Source organism: Pogoniulus pusillus, chromosome 14 (genome assembly GCF_015220805.1).
Source record: "Pogoniulus pusillus isolate bPogPus1 chromosome 14, bPogPus1.pri, whole genome shotgun sequence".
NCBI lineage: Eukaryota > Metazoa > Chordata > Aves > Piciformes > Lybiidae > Pogoniulus > Pogoniulus pusillus.
In genome coordinates this window covers 28,234,900-28,262,075 of record NC_087277.1, presented here as the reverse complement: position 1 = coordinate 28,262,075, position 27,176 = coordinate 28,234,900, and the positions used below count along the sequence as shown (strand labels likewise).

Below are 27,176 nucleotides of genomic sequence, written 5' to 3'. Positions count from 1 at the left end.
TGAAGTACATTTCTGAAATGACTTCACATTGGAGCATGCCAGATAGGTAGTGCTTGATGGGTTGGCTGGTTGTCTTTCACTGAAACTCAGTTTCCTTCCCAACACCTGCTTGGCCTTTGAGATGCAGCCCTTGTCTCTGAGAATGATTTATGCATGGATACTTGTTCCTTTACTTGTGATTTGTTGTGTTCTACCTTACACATTGCTTTCTTTTTCTTCCTTCCCTTTTGTACCTTATTACCTCATCCTATCTTGCCTCTTTCCATCTCGGAGAATCAGCCCTCCCTCCCCAGCATACTGCTGCAGCACGCTGCCATTACATATGGTAACCCCTTTAACAGGTTCAGCTGTACCCTAAAATTATTTCTAATTCCCATTACATCTTTTGAGTTCTTGATTAATCCATGTCTTATTTATTTTTGGAAGCCACTTGCTGCTAATTGCTATTGCAATACCATTACCTTTTTTTTTTCTCTTTCTAGAGTAACACATTCCCTAAATTGCCTGTTTTCCAGCCACAGTTCCCATTCCACCTTCTTTCTTTCATGCCTGTAGTATCTAGTCTGACAGCATGCACCAGTCGTTCAGGTTCCTGTGTTGTGCTGCCCAGGCTCCTGGCATCTGTGTACTCCCATTCCAGTCTCTTCTTCCCGGCCTGTCGTTATCCCAGGGCCTGGTTAAGCATAGCCTTTGCATGAAGTGTTACCTTCCAGATGATATCAGTGCTGTTAACTACAGGAATGCACCAGGACGCTTTGGGGCACTACAACCTCTCTAGGCTGCTCCCAGCATCTCGTTGCTGTATTTCTTCTGATAGTAGTTCTCTTTCCCACCTGCTGTCCATCTGTCTCATTTCCAGACCCTTTGCTAATCCCAGGCTGTTTCTCTGTCCTTTTTATATCAGTTCTGATTTCCCACCCCAAGTCCTTTCGTGTCACTTTCTGTTTCAGGGCTATTCTGGAACTGTTCACACCTTCCTTCATGTCAAGTTGCTGCTTCCTCCTCCTCTCACCTATTGACTCCCTTGCAGTTCATTTTGAACAAAGGGATAACTTTGCATATCTGTCTTCATTTTTCCCCCTTGAGTTCTGTGTCTCCCACACTAATCTCTTCCTTTATAGGAGGGTCTTAATTCACTCCAATACCACCTGTTGTCCCTTCCTGTGCAGACCTTTGGTCTGTGCCAGGTCTCCCACATGTATCACTCAATCCCATCAGTGCTCCTGCTTTCCTTCAGCATATGATCTTTGGGAGAATCAGCAGAGCTGTATGATTTTGTTGGGATGTGTTAATGGTTACCACCAACTATGTCTTTAAAATCTGCAAGATAATTGCTGCTGCTAGCCAAATTCTGTTTCCTCCAAGTAGCCAATAAATAACTCTCTGTTGGCACAAAAAGACCATTCCATAAGATGGTGCAACTGTGCATGACATTCAAACACTGCTGCTTTCCCCCACAGGAAAGAATTGCCACTGACTTGTAAGCCCAGCCATGCACTGAAATCAATGACACTGCATCCAAAACCATCTGAATTTAATTCTGCAAAGCTGATTCTTCTCACTTCCAGGGCCACAGCTGATACCAGCAGCGAAGGAGTCACTGCAGATAAAATCGAAGGGCTGGAATTCCCCTGTAAGTTACTGCAACTACTGGGAGCTGATCTGGTTTCAGGCTGTCCCAGGAGAGGATGCATCTGACTGGGACTTCTCAGGCACAACAGAACATGTGACAATGCCCATGTTTGGAGGAGATCTGCAAAGCTACACTTGCACAGAAGCTTCCAAAGACCCCCACCAACATAACCAAAATAAGTGTCACTAGAACTGGCTTCCTACTATAAAAAGTGATATTTAATTCCAGGGATTTAGATCTGTTTATTCATCAGGATGATACAGACTCCCAGCTTGGAGCAAGAGAACAGAACAGCCAGGGAGCCTCCTTGATTAGAATCATAGAATCGACCAGGTTGGAAGAGACCTCCAAGATCATCCAGGTCAATTTATCACCCAGGCTTGTCCAATCAACCAGACCATGGCACAGAGTGCCTCATCCAGGCTTTGCTTGAACACCTCCAGGGATGGCAATTCCACCACCTCCCTGGGCAGCCCATTCCAATGCCAATCACTCTCTCTGCCAGCAACTTCCTCCTAACAGCCAGCCTAGACCTGCCCTGGCACAACTTGAGACTGTGTCCCCTCTTTCTGTTGCTGGTTGCTTGGGAGAAGAGAAGAGACCATCTCCACCTGGCTACAGCCTCCCTTCAGGTAGATGTAGACAGCAATAAGATTACTCCTGACCCTCCTCTTCTGCAGGCTGCACACCCCCAGTTCCCTCAGCCTCTCCTCATAGGGCTTGAATTCACAAATTCTGAAATGCTTCTCTGAAGGAGTTGGCAGTGTTTTAATTATGACTGAGGAGGCAGCAGCATGTTTTTTAGTGAATTCGGAAGCAATTCCAGTTGCTGAGTTTCCCTGTGCTGCCACAAAACGCCTCTTCAGGTGTGTCAGTAAACCTCTGTGTTGTGGCCCAGCTCTTCAACACGTGGTGAGGAGGCAGGAACTTCCTGAACTGGTTTCACTGCTGAAAATTGATACCATTAAACCGTTGCCTTGTTTGAAGTGGTGCAAGGTTTTCAAGCGAAGTGCAACCTAGGAGACGACTGCCACTCCTGGTGCAAATGAAACTCTGGAGTGCTGAGAGCATACAGGTAAGCTGTCAATTCCTGGTGTGCACCCAAACCAGCTTATTGCACTAAAAAGCCATTGCAGAAACAAGACACAGAAGACAAGGTACAGTTATTGCTGTTTGGGGAAGTGCAGGTATGTGGCTGGGGCTCTGGTTAGCAGTTCAGGGATGTTACAAATCCTTTTCCAGGCCTCTTCTCAGAGCAGGTGGTGCAGTTTTGCTGTTGTAGAGCTTGTCCATGAAACTTGTGTAACCACATACTGCTTGCATGAGCTCAGTTCCACATCCTTCTCCTGGCTGTTTTTCATAGAATCATAGAATCAACCAGGTTGGAAGAGACCTCCAAGCTCATCCAGTCCAACCTAGCACCCAGCCCTAGCCAGTCAACCAGACCATGGCACTGAGTGCCTCATCCAGGCTTTGCTTGAACACCTCCAGGGACGGTGCCTCCACCACCTCCCTGGGCAGCCCATTCCAATGCCAATCACTCTCTCTGCCAACAACTTCCTCCTCACATCCAGCCTATACTTTCCCTGGCACAACTTGAGACTGTGTCCCCTTCTTCTGTTGCTGGTTGTCTAGGAGAAGAGGCCAACCCCCACCTGGCTACAATATCCCTTCAGGTAGTTGTAGACAGCAATGAGCTCTGCCCTGAGCCTCCTCTTCTGCAGGCTGCACACCCCCAGCTCCCTCAGCCTCTCCTCACAGTGTTTGTGTTCCAGGCCCCTCACCAGCTTTGTTGCCCTTCTCTGGACACCTTCCAGCACCTCAACATCTCTCTTGAATTGAGGGGCCCAGAACTGGACACAGCACTCAAGGTGTGGCCTGACCAGTGCTGAGCACAGAGGCAGAATAACCTCCCTTGTCCTGCTGGCCACACTGCTCCTGATGCAGGCCAGGATGCCATTGGCTCTCTTGGCCACCTGGGCACACTGCTGCCTCATCTTCAGCCTACTCTCTACCAGTACCCCCAGGTCCCTCTCCTCTTGGCTGCTCTCAGCCACTCAGTCCCCAGCCTGTAGTGCTGCTTGGGGTTGTTGTGGCCAAAGTGTAGAATCCTGCCCTTGGCCTTGTTCAATCTCATCCCATTGGCCTCTGCCCACCCATCCAGCCTGGCCAGGTCCCTCTGCAGGGCTCTCCTACCTTCCAACAGCTCCACACCTGCTCCTAGCATGGTGTCACCTGCAAACTTACTGATGCTGTACTCAATCCCCTCGTCCAGGTCATCAATAAAGATATTGAACAGGACTGGGCCCAGCACTGATCCTTGGGGAACACCACTGGTGACAGCTGCCAACTGGCTGTGGCACCATTCACCACCAGTTGGCAGCCAGTCATGCCTTCATGGCGTCTCTAATGCCCTCACAACCTGGTTGCTGGTGCAGAAAGGCACTGGATGCTAAACAGCAGCAGCAGAAAGACTGTGAGGAATGGTATTACACATACTTGAGAGAAGGAGCACATTCTTAGGTCTGAAAAGGACTCGTTTGAATATGAAAAGGAAAATCTCTCCATCGGAACTGAATTTAGTCAGCGTTCAATCCTGTCACACCAGGCAGAACCAAGGCCAGGGCAGGCTGTGGTGGCCAAATTCACGGCTGTGAGGACACCGAGCCGCGTCTCTGGAGCGCAGGGTTTGGAACCTGAATCTGAAGAGGATTCGTTTTAAATAGGGAAAAGCTGCAAAGGAAAATCCCTTCAGTGCGACTGAATTTAGTCCGTGTTGAGCTGGAGCTCAACCTTGTCACATCATAGAGTCATAGAATCAACCAGGTTGGAAGAGAGCTCCAAGCTCAGCCAGTCCAACCTAGCACCCAGCCCTGGCCAATCAACCAGACCATGGCACTGAGTATCCCCAGTTAAGGAAGGACACTGAGATGCTTGAGCGTGTCCAGAGAAGGGCGACGAGGCTGGGGAGAGGCCTTGAGCACAGCCCTACGAGGAGAGGCTGAGGGAGCTGGGATTGGTTAGCCTGGAGAAGAGGAGGCTCAGGGGTGACCTTATTGCTGTCTACAACTACCTGAGGGGAGGTTGTGGCCAGGAGGAGGTTGCTCTCTTCTCTCAGGTGGCCAGCACCAGAACAAGAGGACACAGCCTCAGGCTGTGCCAGGGGAAATTTAGGCTGGAGGTGAGGAGAAAGTTCTTCCCTGAGAGAGTCATTGGACACTGGAATGGGCTGCCCGGGGAGGTGGTGGAGTCGCCGTCCCTGGAGCTGTTCAAGGCAAGACTGGACGTGGCACTTGGTGCCATGGTCTGGCCTTGAGCTCTGTGGTAAAGGGTTGGACTTGATGATCTGTGAGGTCTCTTCCAACCCTGATGATACTGTGATACTGTGAAGTGCCTCGGCCAGGCTTTGCTTCAACACCTCCAGGGACGGTGCCTCCACCACCTCCCCGGGCCGGAGCAGGCTGCGGTGGCGCCCGGCCAAATTCACAGCCGTGAGGACACCGAGCCGCGTCTCTGGAGCGCAGGGCCGGTAGCAGCTCTTTGCTCCCAGCCCAACCGGCCGGCATGAGTGCGGCGGCGGCGGCCCCGCTGCCTCCCGCACGCAGCCACCACTGAGGGGAAAGCCCGCCCGGCCTCTCCGCTCTCCGGCGCCGAGCCTCTGCTCTGGCGGCAGCGCCACAGGTATCCCTCCGCACGGCTCCCAGAGCTGCCATCGCGGCGCCCGCCAGCTCCGCCGCCCCCCCCGGCGCCGAGCGCGGCCGGTCCGGTCCCGCCCCGCCCCGGCAGTGCTGCCTTGCCGCCCGGAACCGCTTCCCTGGCGGCCGAGCCAAGATGGCGGTGGACACCGCGACCGAGCTGCTGTTTCTAGACACGTTCAAGCACCAGAGCGCGGAGGTAACGCGGTGGCGGTGTTGGAGCTGTTGATATTCTCCTCTTGTCTCTTCCTGACTGCTGTCGGTGCCCTCTTGTCCTTTCCGTGGGCCTCTCTGGGTAGCGGTGCGGCGGGGCACGAAGCGCCGCTGGGCTGAGCGGGGCTAGGGTAGGCCCCGGCGGTGGCCGTCGTCTGAGCGGGTTGCCGGGCAGGGAGATGTAGCCTTTGGCCAGGCGCTCGCCAGAGGAGCATCTCCACCGCTTCCCCGTCTTGCCCCTGAAGCGTCACCGGGCCGAGACGCGCCTTGCCCGCCGCTGCCGCGGTAGCTCGGGGTGCCGCTGGTAGGGAGCTGTGGGAGGAGCGGTAGCGGCGGACAAAGAGGGTAGAACTGATTCGAGAAGTCCCTGGTGAAGCCCGGGAGAGGGCCGTACCCAGCCGCTGGTGGGGTCGCCAGTCCTTTTCTGTGACTGACGAGGAGCAGGGGTGTTTGCGTCTGCGTGGGACATAGGCAGCCTGCATGCATCCTGAGCAGAATGAGCATTTCAGGCTTGCTCTAGCGGTGCAAGGTCGTGCGAGTGTTCCACTTAAAGGCTGTCTGAATCCAGAGCATCCTCGAAGCTGCTTGTGATGCAGCAGGTTTGCCCAGGGCTCATTGCTCAGCTCACCGTGCTGTTCAGGCAGGGGAAAGGGCTGCTGGGCATGCAGCCTCCGCAGCGGCAGCAGCCCTTCCCCTCGGAATCTGAGCCTTCTCCTTTTAAAGAGAACTCAGAGAGCTCCCCCAGCCCTCCTCTCTGCATCCAGACACCTCATTCCTCTTTATATAGTGGTGCTCCCTCTCTAAGGGGGGGGTTCCTTTTGTTCTGCCTTGTCACAGGTAGATGCTGTATTTAGGTGCTACAGGATGTATGCTTAAGTTGCTTCTTAAATGATGGTAAGGAGTGCCCAGAAGCACAACCTTCACAATTCACGTTTTAAAAACTACCTGTGATTATTTCCTTGCTTATTAACTCTCTAAAACTCTTAACCAATGCTTTTTTTTCTTTGCCTTGTGCTGGTGGTTTTTTGATTTCTTTTGCTTTCTGATTGAGATGGAAGTTATCTGTCTTTTGGCTGCAGATCAGTTTGGGCTTTCCTTTTCAGGTTTCTAGCTTTGTTGGTAGGCACTTACGTGTTGTTTGCTTGGTTTATTTTTTGGTGGTGCTTGGTTGGGGTATTTTTGTTTGTTAGTTTGGTTTTTATTTTCCTTTTTCTTTTTAATCCAATGCAGTGTTTGCTACTCCCGTGTTGCTAGTTGTGAGTACTCAAGGGTCAGTGCTGGGCCCAGTCTTGTTCAGTATCTTTATTGATGATCTGGACGAGGGGATTGAGTCCAGCATCAGTAAGTTTGCAGATGACACCAAGCTAGGAGCAGCTGTGGATCTGTTGGAGGGTAGGAGAGCCCTGCAGAGGGACCTGGCCAGGCTGGATGGGTGGGCAGAGGCCAATGGGATGAGATTGAACAGGGCCAAGTGCAGAGTTCAGCACTTTGGCCACAACAACCCCAAGCAATGCTACAGGCTGGGGCCAGAGTGGCTGAGAGCAGCCAAGAGGAAAGGGACCTGGGGGTACTGGTGGGTAGTAGCTGAAGATGAGGCAGCAGTGTGCCCAGGTGGCCAAGAGAGCCAATGGCATCCTGGCCTGCATCAGGAACAGTGTGGGCAGTAGGACAAGGGAGGTTATTCTGCCCCTGTACTCAGCACTGCTCAGGCCACACCTTGAGTGCTGTGTCCAGTTCTGGGCTCCTCAATTCAAGAGAGATGTTGAGGTGCTGGAAGGTGTCCAGAGAAGGGCAACAAAGCTGGTGAGGGGCCTGGAACACAAACCCTGTGAGGAGAGGCTGAGGGAGCTGGGGGTGTGCAGCCTGCAGAAGAGGAGGCTCAGAGGTGACCTCATTGCTGTCTACAACTACCTGAAGGGAGGCTGTAGCCAGGTGGGATTGGTCTCTTCTCCCAGGCAACCAGCAATAGAGCAAGGGGACACAGTCTCAAGTTGTGCCGGGGTAGGTCTAGGCTGGATGTTAGGAGGAAGTTATCACAGTATCATCAGGGTTGGAAGAGACCTCACAGATCATCAAGTCCAACCCTTTACCACAGAGCTCGAGGCTAGACCATGACACCAAGTGCCACATCCAAGATTCTGACCTTCTGTTCCAGAAGGTCTTTCAGGAGCTTACAACTGGACATACTGCTGATCTGTGTCTGTGTGTGTATGATAGAGGTGGTGTATAAACATACTAAGGCTGAATGTTTTAAGTCCAGTGAGATTTCAGCATAGATTTGATGCCTGATACATAGGAAATCGCTGTGACCTTGTAATTACTTCCCATTTGCTCAGACATCCTTCAGGACTGCTGAAGCAATAACATCCCTTGATACTTGCTATTTTTGTGTGCTAAGCAGAGATGTTACAGGAACAGAGAGGTGATTCTGCCACTCTGGTGAGACCTCACCTGCAGTGCTGTGTCCAGCTCTGGGGCCCCCAGTCTAAGTGAGAGCTGATGGAGCTGGTCCAAAAGAGGGCCACCAAGATGATCAGAGGGCTGGAGAGCCTCTGCTATGAGGACAGGCTGAAGGAATTGGAGCTGTTTAGCCTGGAGAGGAGAAGGCTTCAGGGAGGCCTTAGAGCTACCTTGAAATGTTTGAAGGGGATCTCCAGGAAGGCTGGGAAGGGACTCTTCAGAACCGCCTGTGGTGATAGGACAAAGGGCAATGGTTTGAAACTGGAGCAGGGGAGATTTAGGCTGGATGTTAGGAGGAAGCTCTGCGCAGTGAGAGTGGTGAAATATTGGAACAGGCTGCCCAGGGATGTGGTTGAGGCCTCAACCTTAGAGACATTCAAGATGAGACTGGATGTGTCCCTGTGCAGCCTGCTGTAGTTGGAGATGTCCCAGAATCATAGAATCAACCAGGTTGGCAGAGACCTCCAAGCTCATCCAGCCCAACCTAGCACCCAGCCCTAGCCAGTCAACCAGACCATGGCACTAAGTGCCTCATCCAGGCTTTTCTTGAACACTTCCAGGGATGGTGACTCCACCACCTCCCTGGGCAGCCCATTCCAATGCCAATCACTCTCTCTGCCAGGAACTTCCTCCTTAACATCCAGCCTAGACCTGCCCTGGCACAACTTGAAACTGTGTCCCCTTCTTCTGTTGCTGGTTGCCTGGGAGAAGAGACCAACCCCACCTGGCTACAGCCTCCCTTCAGGTAGTTGTAGACAGCAATGAGCTCTGCCCTGAGCCTCCTCTTCTGCAGGCTGCACACCCCCAGCTCCCTCAGCCTCTCCTCACAGGGCTGTGCTCCAGGCCCCTCACCAGCTTTGTTGCCCTTCTCTAGATATGTTCCAGTATCCCAACATCTCTCTTGAATTGAGGGGCCCAGAACTGGACACAGAACTCAAGGTGTGGCCTGAGCAGTGCTGAGAGCAGGGGCAGAATAACCTCCCTTGTCCTACTGGCCTTCTTAAAGGCCTTAATGGCCTTTAAGAAGTGTGGGCTCAGTTCTGGCCACACTGTTCCTTATGCAGGTCAGGATGCCATTGGCTCTCTTGGCCACCTGGGCTCACTGCTGGCTCATCTTCAGCCACTATCTATCAGTACCCCCAGGTCCCTCTCCTCTTGGCTGCTTTCCAGCTGACTACAGGGGATCGAACAAGATGCGCTTTGCAGGTCCATTCCAACTCAATGCAATCTATGAAAATGGTGTTTAAAAGTTTTCAGGAGCTGTTGCCAAATGGGAGAAATAAGCATCAGAGAGAGTTGGTTTTTTAACAGATGGAGCCAAGCATGCTGTCACTGTTACTTCTGAAGCTATGTTTGCAATACCACACCTGCTGGCATTTGACATCAGAACAAACTTTGCTTAGAAACGTGATATGCTTTGATAAAAGGGACCTCTCTACTCAGTTCTTTAATAATTTAGCTCCCATCATAGAAAAAACTTGTTGCCTTTTAAAAGATCCTTGGAAATAAAGGGAATTAGTGATGTGGAAAAACACTTCCTGTGGGGAAAAAAAAGTTAATATATGAGAACTGTCAGAAGAAAAATTTAGTTCAAAGGTGATTAGCGTTTCACCCAGTTGAATTTTGTAGTTATTAGGATTCTAGCCTTGATTTGCTTATTACTGAATATGGGTAGATGATGTTGGTTCCATTTTCCATTTCTTAGGCTTGCTTTGTTCTTTGTTTTGTAGCAAAGCACCAACATTGATGTGGTTCGTTTTCCCTGCGTGGTTTACATCAATGAGGTCCGTGTCATCCCTCCAGGAGTCAGAGCTCACACGAGCTTGCCTGACAATAGGGCTTATGGGTAAGTTGAAGAAGGTTTTTGGGCACAACAACCCCAAGCAACACCACGGGCCTGAGACAGAGCGGCTGGGAACTCCCTGTTGGGAAAGGATCTGGAGGTGCTGGTGGATGGCTGGTTGAACAGGAGCCACTAGTGTGCCCAGGTGGCCAAGAACCCCAACAGCATCCTGGGCCAGATCAAAATCAGTGTGTCCAGGAGGTGTAGGGCAGCAATGGTGCCCCTTTACTTGGCCATGGGGAGGCTGCAGCTTGAGCACTGTGTTCAGTTCTGGGCACCACATCACAGGAAAGACATTGAGGTCTTGGAGCATGTCCAGAGAAGAGTAATGAGGCTGATGAGATGTGTGGAGGGCATCAGACAAGGAGCAGTTGAGGGAGATGGGGCTGTTTAGTCTGGTGAATAGAAGGCCTGGTGAAGGGCCTGGAACACAAACCTTATGAGGAGAGGCTGAGGGAGCTGGGGATGTTTAGTCTGGAGAAGAGGAGGCTCAGGGGTGACCTCATTGCTGTCTACAACCACCTGAAGGGACATAGTAGCCAGGTGGGGATTGGCCTCTTCTGCCAGGCAACCAGCAATAGAACAAGGGGACACAGTCTCAAGTTGTGCCAGGGCAGGTCTAGGCTGGGTGTTAGGAGAAAGTTCTTCCCAGAGAGAGTGATTGGCATTGGAATGGGCTGCCCAGGGAGGTGGTGGAGGCACCGTCCCTGGAGGTCTTCAAGCAAAGCCTGGCTGAGGCACTCAGTGCCATGGTCTGGTTGACTGGCTAGGGCTGGGTGCTAGGTTGGATTGGCTGATCTTGGACATCTCTTCCAACCTGGCTGATTCTATGATTCTAAGGCTAAGCTCTCTGCAACTACCTGAAAGGAGATTGGAGTGAGGCTGGCTGTTGGACTCGTCCCCCAGGGTAACCAGCAATAGGATGAGAGGAAATGGATTTAGGTTGTGCCAGGGCAGGTTTAGGTTGGACATTAGGATAAACTTCTTTGCTGAGAGAGTGGTGAGGTGTTGGAACAAGCTGCCCAAGGAGGTGATGGAGTCATCATCTCTAGAGGTATTCAAGAAGTGTGTAGATGTGGTGCTTCAGGACATGGTTTAGTGCTTGTGGCAGTTGGGTTACAGTTGGACTTAATCTTAAAGATCTTTTCCAGCCTTAGTGCTTCCAGGATTCCATGAGTCAAGAACAACTTCCTGTTCTTTTATTCCTGCATTTGTATGTCACAATAGAATCTCCTATAGATAAGGGTTAAATGCATTTATATGTCTGCTGGACTTGGAATTATTGGGAGAATTAAACAGTAGAATTTAAAGGATTCTGCCCCTTGCTAGTCCTACTTAGTCTTATAAGGAGCTTGTCAGGTTTTATTCTTTCTTTTGTTCTGTTTGCAGAGAGACATCTCCACATACCTTTCAACTTGACTTGTTTTTCAACAATGTCAGCAAACCAAGTGCCCCTGTTTTTGATAGGCTGGGCAGGTAAGTCCTGTCAAGATTAGTCTGTGACTTCCATTATCTGTCTTTTCTTCCTGGGGCTTATTTAGTGCAGAAAATGCACTGCATCTTGTGTGAGATTCATGGTTAGGCTGTTGTTTGCTCGTTTGTGTTCTTGTCCTTTTCCCTCAAGCTGTGGAGGAGGACTGATGTTCATGCTGAAAAAAGAAGAGAGTCTGTTTTTAATCTTGGGAGAGCTCATGTCTTTTAATGAAAGTATTTTGGTACACTCTTGTTTTTAGGAACATGTATTTCTTCATTGTTTTATTACTGGTTTATGAGCTTAGTACTACTGTGTCCAGTCCCCATCATAAGAAGGACACCAGAACCGTTGGACCAAGTCCAGAAGAGGGTCACAGAGCTGGTCCAAGGACTAGAACACTTCTGAGGGAGCTGGGGTTGTTCAGCCTGGGGAAGAGAAGGCTCCAGGGGGATCTCAGAGCTCCCTTCCCATAGCTGAAGGGATCCTCCAAGAGGGCTGCAGAGGGACTTCTCCTAAGGGTGTCTAGAGACAGGCCAAGGGGGAATGGTTTGAAGCTGAAGGAGAGCAGGGTTAAACTGGATCTTAGGCAGAAGTTCTTTAGTCTGAGGGTGGTGAGACTCTGGACTAGGCTGTGCAGAGAGGTTGTGGCTGACTCCTCCCTGAGGATGTTGACGGCCAGCCGGGATGAGGCCTTGAGCAGCTGAGTCTAGTTGAGAGGCATCCTTGCCCCTGTGGGGGAGGTTTGGAACCAGATGATCCCTCAGGTCCATTCCAACCTAAGCCATTCTGTGCTTTCTATAAACATGCTTTCTATTCATGGAAAAATAACTGTGTATTTTACTTAACAGCCTTGAATATGATGAAAACACTTCAATAATTTTCAGACCAAATGCAAAGGTAATGCTGTGTGGTTTAAACCACCTCCTCTTTTTCTTGTGTCTGTCCTTTAGGATTCAGTGTGTTTCCACGTAGTGCACTGTGTAAAGCATTGGTTGTGTAGGAGCTCACTCTAAAACCTGCCTCTAGTTCACATACTCATTGCTTTAGAGTCTGTATCTATAATGGCACGAGGTGTGTAAGATGTGATTGCTTGACAAGTCCCATGGAGATTGCCAACAACTATCTGAAAATTAGGAGCCAAAACTGCAGGCCATAGCTAAGCTCAAAAGTTTTAGCTCTGTTTGGGTTTATTTCATTCAGGTCAGTGTTTATGTGACCTAGAGTAACGTGATAGGTAAGATGCTGCAAGGGTTCTTGTGGTGCAAAGCTTCCTGTGGTGGACTCACTTGAGGGAAGGAATGGCATCCAGTAGAATCTTAATGGGCTTCAGAATTGAGCCAGTGCCAACTGCATGAAGTTCAGCAAGTCAAAGTGCAAGGTCCTAGGCCAACCCCAGACACAAGTTCAGGCTTGGTGCAGAGTGGGTTGAGAGTAGCTCTGAAGAAAGAGACTTAGGGGTGCTGGTTGCTGAGCAGCTCCCCAGGAGCCAGCAGTGCCCTCATGCAGCCCAGCAGGCAGCTGTGTGCTGGGCTGCAGCTAGAGGAGTGTGGGCAGCAGGGCAAGAGTGGGAATTCTGCCCCTTGGCTCTGCTCTGCTGAGGCCTTACCTCCAATCCTGGCTCTGCTTCTGATGTCCCCAGCGGGGACACAGAGCTGCTGGAGTGAGTCCAGAGGAATCCACAAGGATGTTGCAAGGGCTGGAGCACCTCTGCCGTGAGGACAGGCTGAGGGAGCTGGAGGTGTTCAGCCTGGAGAAGAGAAGACTCTGGGAGGACCTTAGAGCTGCCTTCCAATAGCTGAAGGGAGACTCCAGGAAGGCCGCAGAGAGACTTTTCATGAAGATCCCTAGAGACAGGACAAGGGGGAATGGTTTGAAGCTGAATGGTTTGGAGCTTAGGAAGAAGCTCTTCAGTCTGAGGGTGGTGAGACTTTGGAAATAGTTGCCCCGGGAGGTTGTGGATACTCCCTCTCTGAGGGTGTTTAAGGGCAGGCTGGATGAGGCCTTGAGCAACCAAGTGTAGTTGAGAGGCATACCTGCCTGTGGCAGGGAGGTTGGAGCAGATGATTTCTGAGGTCCCTTCCAACCTAAGCCATTCTGTGATGTGTTGTAATGATTGACATATTGAAAGTTTTCTCAATTTCCAACTGGAGCAAAGAGAAACTTTAGTGTTCTCCTTTCTTGCTTTTATGCTGATAGCAACGCTACAATAACTTCCTCTGAAGTTGTCTTGTGTTATTCTCAAAGTACTTCTCTTCTTAAAATTACCAGGTCAACACAGATGGATTGGTTCTGAGAGGATGGTACAACTGTTTGACTTTAGCAATCTATGGCTCAGTGGACAGAGTAATAAGTCACGAGAGAGAGTCACCTCCTCCACCCCCACCTCCACCACCACCTCCCCAGCAACAGCCTGGTTTGAAAAGGAACCCAAAGCATGGTGAGTCTTGTTGAGGAAACAAGGGATTACTTAAAAGTCTTTTTACTTTAAGATCTATGTAGTACCTGCTAAAGCCTCCACTTGTTTCACATTTTAGATTGCAGTGGCTTTATTTTCCTAGTCAGTTGCTTGATCTCTTGCTAATTAAATGACTTAGGATTGCCAAAATGTAATTTAATTTGTGTGACCTCATTAACATTTAAATGATGGAAATCTCAAATTGATTAGAATAGTATTGGGAATCAACCAAATTTCACAGTTGTCATTAACTTACTTCTGCTGAGACTTCACCTCCAATACTGCCTGCAGTTCTGGTGTCCCCAGCGTAACATCAAGGACATAGAGCTGTTGAAGTGAGTCCAGAGGAGGGCCACAAAGATGATCCAAGGGCTGGAGCATCTCTGCTATGAAGATAGGCTGAAGAAGCTGGGGTTGTTTAGCATTGAGAAGACTCCAGGGGGACCTTAGAGCTGCTTTCCAGTAGCTGAAGGGATCCTTCAGGAAGGCTGCAGAGAGACCTTTCCTAAGGGTGTCTAGAGACAGGACAAGAGAGAATGATTTGAAGCTGAGGGAGAGCAGGGTTAGGCTGGAGCTTAGGAAGAAGTTCTTCAGTCTGAGGGTGGTGAGACTCTGGAATAGGTTGCCCCGGGAGGTTGTGGATGCCTCCTTCCTGTTTAAGGTCAGACTGTGTGAGTCTGAGAAGTGTCCCTGCCCATGGTGGGGAGGTTGTAGAAGGTGATCTCTGAGGTCACTTCCAGCCTAAGCCATTCTATGAACCTTCCTTTTGTGCCTTGTATTTAAAGCACTTTAGAGTGTTTCCTTTGCTGTAGTGTTAGGATAGCCATGAATAGAATCAGTGAGCAAATTTCTGCTTCAGCCTTTGTTTTGGATTGTCTTTGTCAAGGTACAGCTTTTGGGTTGCAAAATTTGAGTTCTCTCTGTAGTTAAAACCAGTTGTAAACTATAAAACCCAATTGATTGTAACAGAAAGCTCTTTCAAAAGAGATAACTTGGATGTTAGTGGTAGGGGAACTGTATTGCTGGTGTCAAAGCCAAGAATGCCACTTCCATGTTAATTTTAACCCAGTATTGTATTAAAAAGAAATCAATGATGGTGATAAGCTTGCTTATTGATATAGTTCTTGTTCACATCAAATGTTACTTCAGAAAACTGCCTCACATACTGCAGATTAAATACCAGCCTGGAAATGAAAGTGTTCCCCAACCAAAATGAGCACTGCAAACCTAAAATTTCCTTCTGCTGCTGTGATTCCATTAATTGCATGTTTTTATTTTCACAATAAATACAGCTGATGGAGAAAAAGAAGACCAGTTCAATGGCAGTCCTCCAAGACCACAACCTAGGGGACCAAGGACACCTCCAGGCCCCCCTCCTCCCGATGATGATGAGGATGAACCCATCCCAGTGTCAGGTAGAACGAGAACAGACAGTTTTATGTGCTGCTCACCACTGCTGAGTGGAGGCAGAATTCTGCTCCTCCCTAGGCTCTGGTTTCCTGTCTAGTGTCCCTTCTGCTGGACAAATGCATTCTAGGGAAAGAACTGGAAAGGAAGATTCATCAGGATGCTTTTTCTGTATCTCCACTATGCAGAATGTAACATTTCTAAAAGATGTTGAGCATTGGATGCAAGAGGAAGATTCTCATTTCTTCATCTTTGTCTATACTTTCAGTGGTTGGGGAAAAAGAAGACGATGTGGATCACAGAGAGGATTACTTTGAGCCCATCTCTCCTGATCGAACATCCATTCATCAGGAAAGCCAGTATTCTGATGATGGAGAAGTGGAGGAAGATCAACCAGAAGAAGGAGATGATGATGATGATGATGATGATGATGATGTGGATGTTGAGGAGGAGGATGATGAGGATGATGATGATGATGACGACGATGATGAGCATACAGTAGAGAGTATTGCTGATGAGGAAGAGGAAGAAGAGGAGGAAGATGAAGATGAAGAAGAGGGTGAAGAGGAGGAGGAAGGTGAAGGTAGGTAAAAAAAAATCAAGTTTATGAAATTTTGGTGGCAGTACTTTCAGTGGTGTGAAGGGAGCTGCATCTTTTCCCCTTGGTCGCTGCACCATTGCCTGCCTTACTGGTGGTTCTGACATCTCTTGAGAACAGGATTTCCACAGACTGGTCTGGGCTGGAAGGGACCTCCAAAGGTTATCTAGTCCAACCCTGTCTGCAGCAAGCAGGGGAATAGTTATCACTTCATAATAAATCTTCCTCTTCCCTTCTATAAACAGTGCAAAGCTGTTAAAGGTGAGCATGAGAAGAAGCCTGGAGAAGAGGCTCAGGGGTAGTCTCATTGCTGTCTACAGCTACCTGAAGGGAGACTGTAGCTAGGTGGGGTTGGTCTCTTCTGCCAGGCAACCAGCAATAGAAAGAGGGGACACAGTCTCAAGTTGTGCCAGGGGAGGTCTAGGCGGGATGTTAGGAGGAAGTTCTTCCCAGAGAGAGATTGGCATTGGAATACCAATCCGGGGAGGTGGTGGAGTCGCCATCCCTGGAGGTGTTCAAGCAAAGCCTGGCTGGGGCACTTAGTGCCATGATCCAGTTGACTGGCTAGGTCTGGGTGCTAGGTTGGTCTGGAGGTCTCTTCCAACCTGGTTGATTCTACGATTCTAATAGCAGCCTTCCAGTACTCCTAGAAGGTTGCTTACAAGAATACTGCAGAGGGACTCTTGAAAGGTCTCTTCCAGCCTGGTTGTTTCTGTGACTGTTTGCAGAGGCCTGTAGTGAAAGAATGAGGGGCAATGGTTTGAAAGTAGAGGAGAGTGGATTTAGACTGAATGTTAGGAATAAGTTCTGTACCATGACGGTGGTGGAACAATGCAACAGGTTTCCCGGGGAGGTGGTTGAAATCCCATCCCTGGAGAGACTCAATGTCAGAGCAACCTGATCTAGTAGAAGTCCTCTGCTGACTGCAGGGGTGTTGGACTAAATGGCCTGTGGAGATTCCTTCCAACCCAAACCATTCTATGATTCTCTGTAGTATAATGTCAGTAGTCATAACCCTGTATTACTTAAAGTTCTCACCTGTGCCTGTGCAAGATTTCAACCTACAAATTTTATGACAGATGCAGTCAAAGGATGAAAATTGGACAATGTTCTTATAGTACCCTGTTGTCCTCTAGTTAAACATTTTGTTTTGCTTTAATGTGTTCTTCTAAATATCTCCATTATTACATAAACTCCCTGTCAGCTGTGGCTGTCACTTCTTTATGGAGAGAGGAAGCTTTCTGTGTGTGATTGTTCTCTAACCACTGATATTTGTATTAAATAACTTACTGCTTTTTAGTTTTGAGCAGATCCTCTGCAGTTCTGAACCGGTTTATTTCATAACTGAATGCTTTTCTTCTTAGGAGATGATGGATATGAGCAGATTTCAAGTGATGAAGATGGAATTGCTGATCTGGAACGTGAAACATTTAAGTATCCGAGCTTTGATATTGAATATACTCCTGAGGATCTGGCATCTGTGCCTCCTGTGACATATGAACCTTTTGAAAGGGAGCTTGGACCTCTTCTGTACTTCACCTGCCCTTACAAGACCGTGTTTGAAAATGAAGTTGGTAAAATAAAAGATCAAGACCCAGAAAAAGAAAATTCAGGAGCAGTGGAAGCCTCAGTGAAATTAACCGAACTACTGGAATTATATCAAGAGGAAAGAGGTGCAAAGTGGGTCACTGCATTAGAAGAAGTTTCCAGTTTAATAGTAAAAGGATTGAGCTACTTGCAGGTGAAAGGCACAAAGCAAGACTATATTGCTCAGCTGGTAGACTGGACCCTGCAAGCTTTGAACCTTCAGGTAGCTCTCAAGCAGCCCATTGCTTTGAACGTCCGGCAGCTCAAAGCTGGCACAAAGCTGGTGTCGGCGTTAGGGGAGTGTGGGACTCAAGGAATAACAGCACTCTTACAGGCAGGAGTTATCAATGTCTTATTTGAATTGCTGTTTGCAGATCATGTGTCATCCTCCCTTAAACTTAATGCTTTTAAAGCTTTGGATAGTGTTATCAGTATGACTGAGGGAATGGAAATGTTTCTAAGGGGTGGTGTAGATGGGCATGCAAAAAGTGGCTATCAAAAACTCTTGGAACTGATCCTGCTGGATCAGACTGTGAGAGTAGTTACTGCTGGGTCTGCAATTCTCCAGAAGTGTCACTTCTATGAGATCCTTACAGATATTAAAAAGGTGGTTGATCAGCTAGCAGAGAACACTCCTTCTCTTCCTAATCACACGGAGCAAGAACAGGAGCAGGACTTGGTAGGACTTGAAAGAACCAACCAAGAATATGAGAATGATGTGGAGACTCCTATGGACATGGATCATCTTTTGGAGTCTTCCAATATAAGCGAAGGAGAGATGGAAAAACTTGTCAGTCTTCTGGAAGAAATCTTCCATTTGATGGAAACTGCTCCTCATACAATGATTCAGCCACCTGTGAAATCTTTCCCAACCATGGCACGCATTACAGGCCCTCCAGAAAGGGATGATCCTTACCCTGTGCTCTTTAGGTATGGCAATTGCAAGTTTACTTCCTGAAATGTATTTCTTGCTGACCAGCACTTTTCTAGCTGTTTCACTTTGTACTTCCTTAGGGGATTCTGGACTGTGCTTAGAAACCCTGAGAGGGTTTGATGGTTAATGTACCTGCTACTTTGTTGGCTTTCAATCAACCTAACATGCCCATAACAAGAAGCTGACTGCTTGTCGGTCCTGGTACTGTGCTAGCACTTAAATCACATTCATAGATCCACACTGGTTGTGCCAGGTCCTGTACAAGTGTATATTTGGAAATTGTTCCAGAGCCAGAGTGTTTTCCCTTTGTTTTGGAGCAAGTTTGGGGCACCTGTGTCTGTGTGCCCAGGTGTTGGATACTGCAGGTGAGGAGTCTCCAAGCTCACAGAGCAGGAAGTTGTGAAGCTAAAAGAGACGTGCAATTTCACGGGATGTTATTGTGCAGTGTTGACAGGTGATGGCCATATTGCTGATGGTTTTGCTGTTCTTCTGTTGATGTTTTCCCTCAGGTATCTTCACAGTCACCATTTCTTGGAATGCATCACCCTGCTGCTGTCTATGCCAGTGACAGGTGCCCACCCAGGCGTGCTGCAGGCCATCCGAGATATCCTGCGCTTCCTGGCGCAGTCACAGAAGGGGCTGCTCTTCTTCATTGCCGAGTACGAAGCAACCAACTTACTGATCAGGGCACTTTGTCAGTTTTCTGATCCAGATCAAGAGGAAGGTCTCCAATCAGATGGGTCCAATGAAGATGCTTTTGCCCTGTGGCTTCTGCATTCCACACAGACCTTACAGTGCATTTCAGAATTGTTCTGCCACTTTCAGCGCTGCACAGCCAGCGAGGAGACCGACCACTCAGATCTGCTGGGGACACTTCACAACCTGTACCTGATTACCTTTAACCCTGTGGGAAGATCTGCTGTGGCTCATGTGTTCAGTCTGGAGAAGAATCTCCAAAGTCTTACTACTTTGATGGAGTATTACTCCAAAGAAGCTTTAGGGTAATTTATGCATTTCTTTCTATCCTGTATGGTTTTAAAATGTAAAAGCATCTGACTTACAGAAATAACTCAGTTCAATCTAAAAGGTGTTTTTTTTCCTTTTAGATCATGATATTTTTATTGAAATACAAACCAACTTTTAAGTAGAACGTAATAGAAGGTCAGGCCTGGCATTTGTAACCAACTTAATACCTAGAATCTGCTTAGGTCATCCACAGAGGTGGATACAGGTCAGAATGTTTGCTATATGAAAAACAAATCAGTAAGTAGGCAAGCATCAGATTTTACTGTGAGAAAAGCAGATTTGACTGGGGAAACTGGACACTGCACACTTCTCTGGAGTGGGAATCTCTTGAGTTCTTGACTGGACATTGTACTGTTGGAATCTCTGAGTTCTTAAAGTTCTTACAGGATAAGATTTAAAACCAGTCCTCATTTTCATGGAACAAGTAGTTGTGCTGCTTCAGGTAGCAATGCTTTTAAAGCAGTATTTGTAAAACAGAGTTCTGGGGAGAGATTTGGATGGTGTTTGATTTGCTCTCATTTTATGTAGATGCTCAAATGGATACTGAGTTAAGGAAAGAGGTTTGGGTGCTGTTTGATTTGCTCTGATCTTTTGTAGATGCTCAAATGGGTACTGAGTTAAGGAAAGAGGTTTGGGTGCTGTTTGATTTGCTCTGATCTTTTGTAGATGCTCAAATGGGTACCAAGTTAAGGAAAGAGGTTTGGGTGCTGTTTGATTTGCTCTCATTTTATGTAGATGCTCAAATGGGTACTGAGTTAAGGAAAGAGGTTTGGGTGCTGTTTGATTTGCTCTCATTTTATGTAGATGCTCAAATGGGTACTGAGTTAAAGAAAGAGGTTTGAGTGCTGTTTGATTTGCTCTGATCTTTTGTAGATGCTCAAATGGGTACCAAGTTAAGGAAAGAGGTTTGGGTGCTGTTTGATTTGCTCTGATCTTTTGTAGATGCTCAAATGGGTACTAAGTTAAGGAAAGAGGTTTGGGTGCTGTGTGATATGCTCTCCTCTTATGAATGCTGAAATGGGTATTAAGTCAATGTAAAAAAGCAGCTTTCACTTTGGGAAGGCGTAGGAGAAAATCATTTGGGTGTATTTGTTGACAATTCTATGGGGCAATCCTTGGTAAAGGTAGAAGTTCTTCAGGTAGATTATTAAAGGTCAAAGGCTGAGAAATCTAACAGCCATCCAGTTTTATTAGATGAGATCTAAAGAAAATCCTTATTGTTGTTTCAGAGACTCCAAGTCCAAGAAGTCAGTTGCTTATAATTACGCCTGCATCCTTGTTTTGCTGGTGGTTCAGTCTTCCAGTGATGTCCAAATGCTGGAGCAGCATTCAGCACCTCTGCTGAAGCTTTGTAAAGCAGATGAAAATAACACCAAACTGCAAGGTACAGTGTGTGTGTTTAGTGGGACTGCACAGAAATAAAGCTTTTCTGTGTGGGTAATTTGGTGCTTCCCTGTCATCTGGTCTGGATGATATGTATAATGAGATTCCTTTTCCAGCTGCATCTGGTTAGTTGGGTTGCTGAAATCATGTGCATTTTTTTTCTCTGTTAATGAGAGTTAAAGAAGAAATTCTGAATTCTGTATGTTATTTGAAAAATGATTTACTTATAGAATCATAGAATGGCTTGGGTGGAGAGGGACCTCACAGGTGTCATCTGCTCCCATCTCGCCACCATGGGCAGCAATGCTTCCCAGCCAGACCCAGCCACTCAAGGTCTCATCCAGTATGGGCTTGAACACCCCCAGAGAGGAGGCAACCACAACATCCCTGGGCAGCCTATTTCAGAGTCTCACCACCCATGTACTGAAGAACTTCTTCCTGTGATCCAGTCTAAACCTGCTCTCCCTCAGTTTCAAACTATTTCACTTAGTCCTATCACTAAACAACCTTACAGAAATTCCCTTTCCAGCTTTTCTGTAACATTCCTTCAGGTATTGGAAGGCAGCTCTACAGTGTCAATGAACTCTTCTCCAGGCTGAACAACTCTAGCTCCCTCAGTCTATCCTCATAGCAGAGTTGGAGCCCTTTGTGGCCCTCCAACAGTGTGTGCCTCACAACTTTCATGGTTGGTCTTAGGAGCAAGGAAGGAGTTACTCAAAGGAGGTTCCAGTACCTGAAGGGAGCCTACAAGAAGGCTGCAGAGGGATTGTTTGCAGAGGCCTGGTGTGACAGGATGAGAGGCAATGATTTGAAATGTGAGAAGAGCAGATTTAGATTGGATGTTAGGAACAAATTCTGCACCATGAGGGCTGCAACAGGGCAACAGGTTGCTCAGGGAAGCACTTGAGGCCTCATCCCTGGAGATATTCAAGGTGAAGACTTGACAGGGTTCTGGGCAACCTGATCTAGTTTTGTATGTCCCTGCTGACTGCAGGGGTGTTGGACTAGATAGTGTTTGGAGATACCTTCCAACCCATTCTATGATTTTCAGTTAAGTATCCTTTAAAATAAGTTTAATATTCACAAATATACTTCCAAGTTACTTGACTAATTCTAATTAAAAACCTGAAGGGAGGTTGTAGCCAGGTGGGGGTTGGTGTCTTCTCCCAGGCAACCAGCAATAGAACAAGGGGACACAGTCTCAAGTTGTGCCATGGGAGGTCTAGGCTGGATGTTAGGAGGAAGTTGTTGTCAGAGAGAGTGAGTGGCATTGGAATGGGCTGCCCAGGGAGGTGGTGGAGTCACCATCCCTGGAGGTGTTCAAGAAAAGACTGGATGAGGCACTTAGTGCCATGGTTAGTTGACTGCCTAGGGCTGGTTGGTAAGTTGGACTGGATGATCTTGGAGGTCTCTTCCAACCTGGCAGATTCTATTCTATTCTGATTTTTTTTTTTTCTCCCACAGAGCTCAGCAAGTGGCTTGAACCTTTGAAAAACCTTCGCTTCGAAATAAATTGTATTCCAAATCTCATTGAATACATCAAACAGGTGAGGAAAGCATAGACAGATGTTAGTTTTCAGTTGTGCTCTATAAGCTCAGAGATTTTGTAGTTTGACACTTTATCTTAGGTATGTACTAATGTGTCACATTAAAAAGCACTTAGTGTTTCCCAGAAGAAATGTTTTGATTAAAGTTTGTGATCTAGATCAGTTCCAGCACTCAGCTGTATTTCTTGAACCAAAATTTAAGGTAATTGCGTGATGCAAAGAGGCAATGATATATATATGTGTGTCCAGTTCTGGGCTCCTCAATGCAAGAGAGGTGTTGAGATACTGGACTGTGTCCAGAGAAGGGCAGCAAGGCTGGGAAGAGGCCTGAAGCACAGCCCTGTGAGGAGAGGCTGAGGGAGCTGGGGGTGTGCAGCCTGCAGAAGAGGAGGCTCAGGGCAGACCTCATTGCTGTCTGCAGCTGCCTGCAGGGAGGCTGTAGCCAGGTGGGGTTGGTGTCTTCTCCCAGGCAACGAGCAACAGAAGAAGCGGACACAGTCTCAACCTGTGCCAGGGCAGGTCTAGGCTGGATGTTAGGAGGAAGTTCCTGGCAGAGAGAGTGATTGGCATTGGAATGGGCTGCTCAGGGAGGTGGTGGAATCACTGTCCCTGGAGGTCACAGTATCATCAGGGTTGGAAGAGACCTCGCAGATCATCAAGTCCAACCCTTTAGCACAGAGCTCAAGGCCAGACCATGGCACCAAGTGCCACGTCCAGTCCTGCCTTGAACAGCTCCAGGGACAGCGACTCCACCACCTCCCCAGGCAGCCCATTCCAGTGTCCAATGACTCTCTCAGGGAAGAACTTTCTCCTCACCTCCAGCCTAAATTTCCCCTGGCACAGCCTGAGGCTGTGTCCTCTTGTTCTGGCACTGGTCACCTGAGGTGTTCAAGAAAAGCCTGGCTGAGGCACTCAGTACCATGGTCCAGTTGACTGGCTAGGGCTGGGTGCTAGGTTGGACTGGGTGATCTTACAGGTCTCTTCCAACCTGGTTGATTCTGTCATATCTTATAGCTTCCCATAAAATCACACCACAGTCTAACCCTCCACTTTGTGATTTTGTCCTAATTCATAGATTCATGAAGTGGTTTGTTTTGGGAGGGACCTTAAAGATCATCTAAATCTAACCCCCTGCTGTGGGCAGGGACACTTTTCACTAGTCCAGGTTGCTCAAGGTCTCTTCCAACTTGGATGTGACTGCTTTCCCAAAGTGGAATAGTTGAACCTAAATTTTGTGGAACACTAAGACTTAACTAAATACTCAAAGTACTGCTACTTGCAAATATTTTCCTTGTAACACAGGTTCTTTTCTATTGTTTTTTTTTTTCCTAAAAGAACATTGACAGCTTGATGACACCAGATGGAGTTGGTCTTCCTACTGCACTTCGTGTCCTGTGTCATGTTGCATGTCCACCACCTCCAGTAGAAGGTAGGGTTGATACGTTTGTCCTGCTTAACCTAGAAATCTTAGTCTTCTACTTAAGGATGTAACTGTGAACATGAGCCAGCAGTGTGCCCAGGTGGCCAAGAGAGCCAGTGGCATCCTGGCCTGCATCAGGAATGGTGTGGTCAGCAGGAGCAGGGAAGTCATTCTGCCTCTGCACTCTGCACTGGTTAGACCACACCTTGAGTCCTGTGTTCAGTTCTGGGCCCCCCAGTTTAGGAGGGACATTGAGATGTTTGAGCGTGTCCAGAGAAGGGCAACGAGGCTGGGGAGAGACCTTGAGCACAGCCCTACGAGGAGAGGCTGAGGGAGCTGGGATTGGTTAGCCTGGAGAAGAGGAGGCTCAGGGGAGACCTTATTGCTGTCTACAACTACCTGAGGGGAGGTTGTGGCCAGGAGGAGGTTGCTCTCTTCTCTCAGGTGGCCAGCACCAGAACGAGAGGACACAGCCTCAGGCTGTGCCAGGGGAGATTTAGGCTGGAGGTGAGGAGAAAGTTCTTCCCTGAGAGAGTCATTGGACACTGGAATGGGCTGCCCGGGGAGGTGGTGGAGTCACCGTCCCTGGAGCTGTTCAAGGCAGGACTGGACGTGGCACTTGGTGCCATGGTCTGGCCTTGAGCTCTGTGGTAAAGGGTTGGACTTGATGATCTGTGAGGTCTCTTCCAACCCTGATGATACTGTGATACTGTATGATTGCCCAGGGGGCATTAGACATACAGCAACATTATTTCTTTTCCATACAGGTCAGCAGAAAGACTTGAAATGGAACCTTGCAGTCATTCAGCTCTTTTCTTCTGAGGGAATGGACACCTTCATCCGAGTCTTGCAGAAGCTGAACAGTGTCCTCATTCAGCCTTGGCGACTGCACGTCAACATGGGCACCACGCTTCACAGAGTCACCACGATTTCTATGGCCCACTGTACATTGACTCTCCTTAAAACCATGCTGACAGAGCTGCTGAGGGGTGGATCTTTTGAGTTCAAAGACATGCGTGTGCCCTCAGCACTTGTTTCCTTACACATGCTCCTGTGCTCTATTCCTCTCTCGGGTCGCTTAGACAGCGATGAGCAGAGAATCCAAAACGACATCGTTGATATCTTGCTGACTTTCACCCAAGGGGTTAATGAAAAGCTGACCATTTCTGAAGAAACTTTGGCAAACAATACTTGGTCTTTAATGCTGAAGGAGGTTCTGTCTTCAATTCTGAGAATTCCTGAAGGCTTTTTCTCTGGGCTTATACTGCTCTCAGAATTGCTGCCTCTTCCGCTGCCCATGCAGACAACTCAGGTATGATTTGGATTTATTTGTATGTCTCTATATCCCTTAGAACTTTTTTGGAGTTGTGGAAGAAGGGATCCCTGGTGAACAGAAGGATAACCATGAGCCAGCAGTGTGCCTTTTTGACCAAGAAGGCCAGTGGCATCCTGGCATGTATTAGAAGGGCTGTGGTTAGTAGGTCCTCCTGCCCCTCTGCTCTGCCCTGGTGAGGCCAGTGTGGATATTGTGTCCAGTTCTGGGCGTCCCAGTTCAAGAAGGACATCAGGAAACTGCTTGAAAGAGTCCAGTACTGAACAACAACAACAAAGATGGTGAAGGCAGTGGAACATCTGCCTTCTGAGGAAAGGCTGAGGGAGCTGGGGCTCTTTAGCTTGGTGCAGAGGTGCCTGAGCAGTGACCTCATTCATGTTGATTAAGATGTGTAGGGCAGTGTTGAGAGGATCGAGCCAGACACTGCTCACTGATGTCCAATAAGAGAACAAGGGGCACTGGGTGCAAACTGTAGCAGAAGAGGTTCCATGGGAACAGAAGGGAAAACTTTTTCCCTGTGGAGGCAACATCTTTTTCATTAGAGACAAAATTGCTGTTATTTGGAGCGTGTTTTTAAATTGGAAGTCATAGACTACTTCTCTGTCCCTTTTGAAATTATCCAGGCTTCCATTTTGGTATTTAGATGATTTGCTCTGAGGACTTAGTCTGACATCCAGGGTTAAATTCTATCAGTTCATTAAAGCTCCCCTTTATTTCAGCATGGATCTTGAATTCCACGTGGCTGATGAGCACAGTATTAGCACTTAGTCTTTTACAAGGGCTTGTAATGCTAGGACAAGAGGGAATGGATCGAAGCTTGAGGAGGACAGATTGAGAGTAGAGATTAAGAAGAAATTCTTTACAGTAGGAGGGCAGTGAGAGACTGGAACAGGTTGCCTAGGGAGGTTGTGGATGCCCCCTCCCTGGAGGTGTTTAAGGCCAGGTTGGATGAATTGAGCAACCTGCTCTAGTAGGATGTGTCCCTGCCCGAGGCAGAGGGGATGGAACTGAATGATCTTTAAGGTCTAACCAACCAATCTATGAATCTCTGTGTGACAGAAGTCTGGTTTCATGATAAAGTTGAAAGGAAAAAGTTCCTGTCCTTTTGTTCCTGCAGGTAATTGAACCACATGATATTTCAGTGGCCCTCAACACCAGGAAGCTGTGGAGCATGCACCTTCATGTTCAGGCCAAGCTCATCCAAGAGATCGTTCGCTCTTTCTCCGGCTCGTCCTGCCAGCCCATTCAGCACATGTTGAGACGTATTTGTGTTCAGCTGTGTGACTTGGCTTCACCCACAGCTCTGCTGATCATGAGGACTGTATTGGATCTGATTGTAGAAGACCTACAAAGGTATCTTGGTTTTTTGTTGCAAAGATTTCTTTAAGGAACTGTTAAATCCGTCTCGTTCTGGCAAGTAGATTTAGCAGAAGGAAAATTGAAAGCAGTCCAGTGTGAGATACTGTGTCCTGCCAATGCTTAATGTGGCCAAGGAATCAACTCATACTTTCAAATTTTGATGTAGACAATTTTATATTGTATAGATGTGATGAAGACTTGGGGATGTTGATTGCTGAGAAGCTCAGCATGAGCTGGCAGTGCCCTCATGGAGCTCAGATGGAGATGGGCAAGTTCAGGCTGGACGTGAGGAGGAAGTTGTTCAGCATGAGAGTGGTGAAAGCCTGGGATGGGTTGCCCAGGAAGGTGGTTGAGGCCCCATCCCTGGATGTGTTTAAGGCCAGGCTGGATGGAGCTGTGGCCAGCCTGGTCTAGGGTAGGGTGTCCCTGCCCATGGCAGCGGGGTTGGAACTGGCTGCTCCTTGTGGTCCCCTCCAACCCTGACTGATTCTATGATTCATGCCACTGAGAAGGCAGCTATGTGGTGGGCTGCAGCCAGAGGAGTGTGGGCAGCAGGGCAAGAGAGGGGATTCTGCCCTTTGGCTCTGCTCTGCTGAAACCTCACCTCCAATCCTGCCTTCATTTCTGGTGTCCCCAGTGGAAGGAGGACACAGAGCTGCTGGAATCAGCCGAGAGTTGGCCACAAAAATGACCCAAGGGCTGGAGCACCTCTGCTCTGAGGATGGGCCGAGGGAGCTGGGGTTGTTCAGCCTGGAGAAGACTCTGGGAGGACCTTAAGGCTGTCTTCAATATCTGAAGGGATCCTTCAG

General features: G+C 48.2%; 1 protein-coding gene across 2 annotated transcripts in view; it reads left to right on the top strand.

The window, feature by feature from the left end:
* Nucleotides 1-5,458: 5,458 nt before the first annotated feature.
* Nucleotides 5,459-27,176, top strand: part of VIRMA (vir like m6A methyltransferase associated) — a 40,101-nt gene continuing 18,383 nt past the window's right edge. For both annotated transcript variants that reach the window (XM_064154702.1, XM_064154703.1), the window contains exons 1-14: nucleotides 5,459-5,527; nucleotides 9,732-9,847; nucleotides 11,234-11,320; nucleotides 12,167-12,215; nucleotides 13,587-13,755; nucleotides 15,066-15,188; nucleotides 15,449-15,763; nucleotides 17,143-18,295; nucleotides 18,809-19,300; nucleotides 20,555-20,709; nucleotides 22,173-22,255; nucleotides 23,591-23,684; nucleotides 24,443-24,987; nucleotides 26,126-26,361. In XM_064154702.1, coding sequence (XP_064010772.1) covers nucleotides 5,465-5,527; nucleotides 9,732-9,847; nucleotides 11,234-11,320; nucleotides 12,167-12,215; nucleotides 13,587-13,755; nucleotides 15,066-15,188; nucleotides 15,449-15,763; nucleotides 17,143-18,295; nucleotides 18,809-19,300; nucleotides 20,555-20,709; nucleotides 22,173-22,255; nucleotides 23,591-23,684; nucleotides 24,443-24,987; nucleotides 26,126-26,361 — 3,680 coding nt within the window. In that variant the 5' untranslated portion in view covers nucleotides 5,459-5,464. The remainder of the gene's footprint in view (nucleotides 5,528-9,731; nucleotides 9,848-11,233; nucleotides 11,321-12,166; nucleotides 12,216-13,586; nucleotides 13,756-15,065; nucleotides 15,189-15,448; nucleotides 15,764-17,142; nucleotides 18,296-18,808; nucleotides 19,301-20,554; nucleotides 20,710-22,172; nucleotides 22,256-23,590; nucleotides 23,685-24,442; nucleotides 24,988-26,125; nucleotides 26,362-27,176) is intronic.